The sequence below is a fragment of the Cryptomeria japonica genome, chromosome 4, assembly GCF_030272615.1.
Source record: "Cryptomeria japonica chromosome 4, Sugi_1.0, whole genome shotgun sequence".
NCBI lineage: Eukaryota > Viridiplantae > Streptophyta > Pinopsida > Cupressales > Cupressaceae > Cryptomeria > Cryptomeria japonica.
This window is the reverse complement of record NC_081408.1, coordinates 297,757,322-297,765,542: the sequence shown is the minus strand read 5'-3', so window position 1 is coordinate 297,765,542 and position 8,221 is coordinate 297,757,322. Positions and strand designations below refer to the sequence as shown.

The 8,221-nt window shown below is 41.8% G+C and overlaps 1 protein-coding gene across 1 annotated transcript; it reads left to right on the top strand.

The window, feature by feature from the left end:
- Positions 1-1,552: 1,552 nt before the first annotated feature.
- On the top strand, positions 1,553-2,446 carry LOC131875098 (uncharacterized). The gene has a single exon (XM_059219119.1). The coding sequence runs from the start codon at positions 1,553-1,555 to the stop codon at positions 2,444-2,446; it is 894 nt and encodes a 297-aa protein (XP_059075102.1).
- Positions 2,447-8,221: the final 5,775 nt, after the last annotated feature.

The window sequence follows — 8,221 nt, the reverse complement described above, 5'->3', positions numbered from 1 at the left end:
TAGTTAAGTAAATCAACCATGAAAACATAACCACAAAAACATTCACCACTTGACACAAATATTTTTTGACGTAGAAACCAAAATAGGTAAAAACCACGGTTAGATGAGACTCACAAGATAACTATTTGAACTCTTCTGAAGTTCACCCTGTTAGGAGACTAGCCTGTAAAGCTTTACAAAAAGTTCTATTAAGAACTGATCCTGTTAGGAATCACCCAGTTAAGGGATTGACTATAAATGCCTTGTTAGAAGCAATACCCTATAAGGAGTAACCTTGGTAGAGTATTTGAAAATCCAAGCTAATAGATCACCTTGTTAGAGGATTTGAATAACACCAAGATTTTTAGAGTTTACCCAGTTAGGGGATTTCAATTCTATTGTAATTGTTAGAAAACAATAGAAGTTTGCTGATCTATCTGAATATCACTACACTTGCTTGATCAGATCCATTTCATGCTCCCATATGCCTTTACTCAAACTGCAGATACATCATCTGGTTCAACAACCACACACTCAATTGATTTGTGCTCACTCTTTGCCAACTCATTAAACTAAACAACTTCATTGACCTTATAAACAAATCAATTAGGTTGGTAACATAACAAAAACCTAATTCTCATAGAGATTACAAACAAATCGATTCAAGTATGACCATTGGATTACATAGCAATCTCTACACATCAATCAAGAAAACCTTGATCACTGCTTCATCGAACTTAGTAACTCATCACGTGCTTTGCATTAGATGTAATACATTTACTCATTCCCTAGAAAAAAAACTGTTACAACAACTCGCCAAAATCTCTTGGAATTGTCTTCATACAATAATCATATGTGTCATAATCATTATCGCTCATCATAAGATCATAAACCAATATAACCAACTCACCAAACTTAATCAGTTAGGGTTTATCAAAAACAACAAGTAGAGTTTACTGGTTACATCAATAGTTAGGGTTTACACTGGTTACCGGTTCACTCCACAAATTCTTCCTACCGGTTTTAGTAACAATATTACAACAATATCAACAATATCATTACCGGTTAATTGACATCAATGACAACATAATATATCATTACCGCTTGAATCTGCTCCCCCTGAATGACCGCCCCCTCTAGGGAGGTCCCTCCCTCCCTTAAACCAAACCCCCAACCCAATATCATGGTTGGTTCACTTGCTGTTTTTCCTACTGCTGGGACCCCAGGGTCTGTGGTTCATACGAAAGAAACTGTCAAGTTTGACACTCCTTCCTCCATGCCAATTCTGACTGACTCTGGCCTTGGTGATGAAGGGAAGAATATACCCCATCCTGGGCCAAAAACTAATGCTAGACATGGGAATGTGAAGAATGGAAAGAAGGATCCCAAGTCTAGCTAGAAGAATGCCCTCCTTGGGTCCACTAATATGACCTTAGAAGCGGCTTTGACCAACTTTACCCAAATGGAAGAAGGAACAAAGATCAAGCTCCCGAACAATCTCATGGACAAAATCGTCTCATTCCTTCACCTAGTGATTGTTGGTCATTTATTCTCCTTCCGACCATCTATCGACATGATCAGGAGATGGGCAAAATATCGATGGAAACTAAAAGGTAGTGTCGACATCTTAGCAATACCTGGGGGCCTCTTCCTGTTTAAGTTCAATGTTGAGGAAGACCCGATCTTTGTCCTATCAGGGTCCTGGGCTTATGGGAAGCATTTCCTAACTCTGGCTAAATGGAAGCCTGACTTTGACCCCTCAACAGAACTCAACCGCATGGCCCCTGTTTGGGTTAGACTACCTGGCCTTTCGCTAGAATTCTGGGATGAACAAATCTTTCGCTGGATCGGGAACTCATTCGATAGCTATGTTGTAGCAGATTCAGTCACTCTCAATAAATCTAGGTTGGTTTATGTACGTTTTTGTGTCAATGTTGTGATTAATAAGGCTCTCCCCAACTTTGTTTCTCTAAAGTCAAAGTGGGGAAAATGGTCCCAGGCTATTGTTTATGAAAATGCTACCCTATTTTGTCAGAAGTGTAATAAACAAGGACATACTTACACTAAGTGTAAAAACCCAGTGTCTGTTGAACCCAAGCTTAAAGAAAAGACCATCTTGGGTGAACCCATCAACCTAAGTGCACCCTCATCATCTGCTCCCTTGGGGCTGCCTAATGTGAATGAAGTCCCTGATGACTACCCCCACACGAACATGATCCTTGAAATCTTAAAATCCCCTATGGTTTCTGAAAAGATTGTTAACCTAGCTACTTCCCTGGAAGAAGATGAAATCCCACCATTGATGAGTCTCTACCTTTCCCCAAATCCCTTGCCACCCCCTGGCTTGCCTTCAGAGAAAATCTCCCCCATGCTCTCTACTATTCCTATCCCCCCAACCCATCAAGCTTCCATCTCAGATGAAGCTATGTCTGTCACTGATAATCACAACCCCCCCTTTTTCCCCTAGTAAGGAGGAAAAGTCTGTTCTAACAGGAAACTCCTTGACAACATCCCCTCTTTTAAAGCTTTCACCTCCAGGATCTCCTTGGGCAGATAATGAAGAATGGATAACCCAGAAGAAGAAACCCAAGGCCTAGAAAGTAGATGTGGGGGGTACTGAAAATAAAGTTAGAAGACCCTCACTAAGACATAAAGTTATGACTACGGACATTGCAAGGGGCAAGCAATTGACCCTTGATGGAATCAACAGAAATAAGAAATGAAGTTCCTCTCCTTGAACATAAGGGGCAGACAGCTGACCCTTGATGGAATCAACATAAATAAGAAATGAAGTTCCTCTCCTGAAACATAAGGGATCTTAATAGTCCCCAAAAGCAATTTTCTATAAAACAATACATTTTGGAAATGAAAATTGATATTTGCCTTCTTCAGGAAGTCAAAATGTCCTACCAAAATTTTGCTACTACTGCTTGTAAACTCTGGCCGGGGGTGACTTTTCTGTATGTGGATGCTTTGGGGGATTCTAGGGGTATTGCCACCCTCTGGGACCCCATCAATATTCAAGGCAAGCTTTATGCTTGCACCCAAAATTTCTTAGCGGTTACTTTTCAACATGGTGAGCACTGTTGGCAGCTGTTTAAGATATATGCCCCCAACTCCAAGGTAGGAAGATGACTGGTGTGGGAGGAAATTTCTGAACTAATCTTGGCAAACTAGAAGGATTGGTACATGCTAGCGGGAGATTTTAGTTCTCCCCTCTACCCCTCTGAGAAGTGTGGAGGTCTTGTTGATTTTTCTGATAGTATGGGAGATCTTGCTAGCCTCATTAATGTTTCTAGCCTTGTTGATATTGACCTCCAGGGTGCCCCCTTCACCTAGTCAAATAATAGGAAAGGCAGGAACCTAATTTAGGTAAGACTAGATAGATTCCTGTTCGCCACCAACTGGGACATTATCCATAACTCCTTCCTGAAAATGCTCCCAAGGACTGCTTCTGATCATAACCCCCTTCTTATTCATTGGAAGGATACACCCTACCAGGGTCCCCCCCCCCTTTTTTGCTATGAGATTATGTGGGCCTCTCACCTAGATTTCAGAGACTTGGTTAGGAATTGGTGGGCTACCTCGGTTCAAGAGACTGCTATGTTCAAAATTGTGGAGAAATTAAAACTCATCAATAGAGAAGTCAAAGGTTGGAATAAGGCTACCTTTGGAGACATCTTCAAGAAAAAGAAGATTCTGGGCTTCAGACTGGAACAACTTCAGAATATTATGGCTATTGGTAACCCCCTCAACTCTATTTTGATGGAGGAAGAGGAGTGTTGCAAGAGTTGGAAGGATATCCTCTCCTTCCAATGGTTAAGTTCTTTGTCTTGATCAATGGGACTCCTATGCGATGTTTCAAAGCTGAAAAAGGTATCCGGCAAGGCAACCCTCTGTCGCCTTATCTTTTCATCACGATTGCTAAAGTCTTGAGTAGAAATGTGGCTAATCTGGTAACCAATGGCAGACTTCAAGGATTTAAAGCCGCTTCCATGCTTCCCCCCACTAATATTCAATAATTTGTCGATGACACTTTTCTATTCGGTAAGTCATCCATCATGGTGGCCAAACAGCGGAAGAACTTACTGGTTGACTACGCCAAGGCCTCGGGGAAATGTATGAATTATAAGAAGAGTACTCTCTTCTTTTTCAACACCCCCAATGACCTCCAACTCAAAATTATCTCAATTCTAAGATGCAAGACTGCTGCTCTTCCGAGGACTTACCTTGGTCTCCCCCTCATGGTCAAAGAAGTCACACCCACTTTCTAGAACACTATCCTTGAGCAGATGCAAAAGAAGCTTGCTGGTTGGAAAGGAAAATTTCTTAGTAGTGCGGACAAGCTCCAACTCCTCGTGGCTTCCCTACATAGAATTCCGGTGTACTTCTAGTCCATATTTAAAATATCTGGGGCCATGGGGGAAAAACTTGAGAAAATCCAAAGAGCCTTCCTATGGACAGGATTGGAGGAGAAAAAATGCCTTGCTTTGGTCAGTTGGGACAATATGTGCTTACCCAGGTCCATGGGTGGTCTGGGTATAAGAAAGATAAATGCCCTGAATAAGGTGTGAATGGCGAAAGTTGGCTAGACCTTGGCTAAATGTGAGGTGGACTGGTGTAACATTATCAGAGCAAAGTACCTGGATCGAGAGCAATTCTATTACAACTTGAGTACGGGAGACCTTCCCCAATGATCTAAGATATGGAATAACATCCTGAAAAGTAGATTGATAATAAGAGAAGATCTGAAATGTAAAATTGGAAATGGCAGGAAGGTTATATTATGGGAAGATTTTTGGGTGGAGGACAGGCCCCTGGCTACCACTCGCTTCCACCAAATTATGTACCACCTAAAGGAACTCCTAAGGGATTATATTACTGATTATATGGAACCAGGAAGGAAAGGATGGAAGAAAATTGTCTAGTTCTTCCTCAATAGGCCCAACCTGCTACCCATGGCTCAGGATCTACAAAATATTATGCTGGAGATTGGAATCCCCCTGGCCCCTCATGAAGACATATTCATTTGGAAAGAGACCCAATCAGGAAACTTCTCGATCAAATCTGCTTACAGACAGCTCCTGAGACCCCCTACTAATGTTGAGTGCTGGAAGAAGATATGGAACTCCCAGCTAATCTCCCAAATCAATTTCTTTTGGTGGACTCTAATTCATGGAAAAATCCTAACCTTGGACAACCTAAAAAAGAGGGGCTTCCAACTCCCCAATAGATGTATCTTATGTAAAGCTGATGAGGAAACTATTGACCACCTGTTTGTCCTCTATGCCTTTGCTGAACATCTGTGGAATAAAACCCTTGAGAAATGTGGTCTCCAATGGGTCTTCCAGAAGGACATTAAGTAGTTTGTTTATGGATGGAATCACCCCACCCACCACCCCCTCATCCTCCAGTTATAGAGGCAAATATCACCAGACATCTATTGGGCGTTATGGAAAGAGAGAAACAACATAATCTTCAAAGATACTAAAACCCCCCTAAAAGTGTCTTACACAAAAAAAATTGTTGAAAGTTGGAAGCTCCCCCTAGAGTTTGAAATCTTCAACAAAAGTGCCAAAAACAAAAGGAGATTGACCAAATGGTTAACCCCAAAACTCCACTGGTTTAAACTGTACTTTGATGGATCCACCCAAAATGCCTGCCAGGCGAGGGGTGGAATCATCTGTGACCACTTGGGGAACACTGTGGCAGCCTATGCAGGTAATCTAAATAACAATATTGTCACACAAGCGGAGGGAATAACCCTCCTATGGGGTCTGAAATTTGCAAATTCCATAGGAATTAAACAGCTGGAAATTGAAGGAGACTCACAAATTATTGTGGAAACAGTGAGGGGGAGATCTACTGCTAGATGGAGAGTTGAGTCTATTTTGAAGGATGTCAGGATCCTTCTGGCTAATCTGGATGACTTCACCATCTGACATGTCTTTAGAGAAGGGAATACGACTGCTGACTCCATGGCAGTGGTGGGAAGGCTGCAGAATAGCTTATGATGTTGGAGGGACCCCAGTCTGCTGTCAGTAACCACTAAGGTGATCTTGGAGAGGGAAAAAACCCAAGTCCAATGAGGAATTTGTATAACCTTTTTCCGATGAAGAAAGCCAATTTTCAAATTTTAAATTGGGATGGAAATCCCACCCATCATGAGCCCAGGGTGCCACATAGCCACGACTGGCCTTGTCACCACCCTCACAAGGGATGTGTTTATGATGACATTACTAATATCAGGAATGATTATTCCCTAATTATTACTTGGATGGAGCTAACTAGCGGCGATAAAGGCGATAGAAGGGATAGGTCAAATCATACTGACTGGATTGAATGTTCACACGTTTCTAGTAGATTTCCTAATTTTGATATCTGCTCGGACATAAGAGATAATAATCACACTAATTATTGTGTGCTTTTATCTCAAGTTCAACACATATTTTATTACAACTTTGCTTTAGCCTTGCTTCGGCTCTGCGATTTTGCTAGCAGGTCTCACATTTACTCTAATAAACTGAAAGAAACAAAAATGGGGGGGAGGGACAGGCTCAGACTAGAACTTGATAAATTTGATGATTTTAAAGCGAAGCCGACAGTGTGGTTCACCTATTCGGAAGGCGACATTGATAAATTCATCGAAAGCATGAAGGGGAACGATGAAAGACTTTCCAAGCAATTTGAGAATTCTTGGGAAGACAAAAGAATTACCATGGGGGGTATCTATTTTTAAATTAATGAAGAAGTTATTGCATAGGCGATGGGTCTTTCTATGGAGGGGAGAAAATGGAAAAAGCAGAGCCATATTGCGGATACCACCAGCCTAAACCAGTTCTTCCGTGAAGGTGAAAACTCAGTGAAGAGGGCGGGTGGCTTCAACCGAGAGGAGCTCCCTTCTCCCATGGGATGAGATCTGTTACATTATGATGAAATCCTTCACGCTGGAGGGAAGGTATGGAATCTTCTATTACTACCATCTCCCTTTCCTTAACCATCTGAGAAATAAGGACTATATTTCCATTCCATTTTTCTTGCTGCATTCTCTGGATGCTAATGTCAAAGATATTGCTGAGGCCAAGAAAAAGGGTAAATATTTCCCCATCCTTCACCTGGGCCTCATCCTATGCCTTTACAACTTCCACCTCGCCCTCTACCCACCTCATTCTATGTCTATCCAGAATGTGACTAATACTAGTCCTTTGGCCTACCCTATTGCTAAGCATAATGCTAGCCCTCCTCGGCTCCCAAAAATTGGCTCTTGCAGTAAGAAAAATAAAAAACACTCCCCTAAAGAGGTTAGAATCCCCAAGAAAGTCAGAGTCTAGGAGATTGATTTTGACATGGATATCATTGACGAGGCCAACACCCCCCACTGCTCAAGCAGACTGGCCTCTAAACCCTCAGAAAAACCTCTGAGAGACCCCTCCTCCTCGCATGACATTGGGAACTCAAGCCCAACTAATAATGTGGTTTTGTTCCACCCTAACCTGACCCCACACTCTGTTAGTTCCACCCATGCCTCCGAAAGCCCCACAATTTCTAAGAGTATGGAGCCTGCAAATTCCCCCTCCCCGACTCTCAGGCTTGAAAAATTGGTGGTTGTGGAGGAGGCGAGTAGCTTTAAAGAGGAGGATGATAACAACCTGGCAAAACTGGGGAAAAAAGTGGAGGCCTTGTCCTATAATGTACAGGATATCACCAGTAGATTGGAGGCGGTGGAAACCAAAATGCATGATGTTTCTAAGTTTGCGTTGAATGTGATGCGTTGTTCGACTACCATTCTGTGCCTCATGCAGGAAAGTGCTTCCAAAGGTAAAGGGAAGGATGACGAGGACTACAAGGTCCTATTCAAATTCCTCACCAAGGAATAGGCAAGAAAGCTCCTCCCGAAGAGGAGCCACGAGAAAAAGAAACAATTTGTCTCTATCCTATGGAAGGTTGGTTTTTTTTGTCTACTCTTAGCAACCTGTGGGTGGATAGCATTAGCCTATGTTTTTATTTGAACCTTTATGTTTATTTCCCTACATGGCATATATCTAAAACTTTGTTTAATACTCCTTTATATCTACTAAACTTATGTAGAATGATCATAGTTTTTGATAGAGGTAAAGTGCTATACCTCTGTTGCTATTATGTGGACAATGGTTGTGCCATTGTTTTCCTTGTTGTTCCAATGGGTTAGCCCCCTTATTTTTAGGCTTCTTTTAATATGAAAAACATATTTTTAATGCAATCT

Excerpts from the sequence above, each read along its gene's own strand:
- LOC131875098 (XM_059219119.1), top strand. The coding sequence starts at position 1,553 with ATGATCAGGAGATGGGCAAAATATCGATGGAAACTAAAAGGTAGTGTC.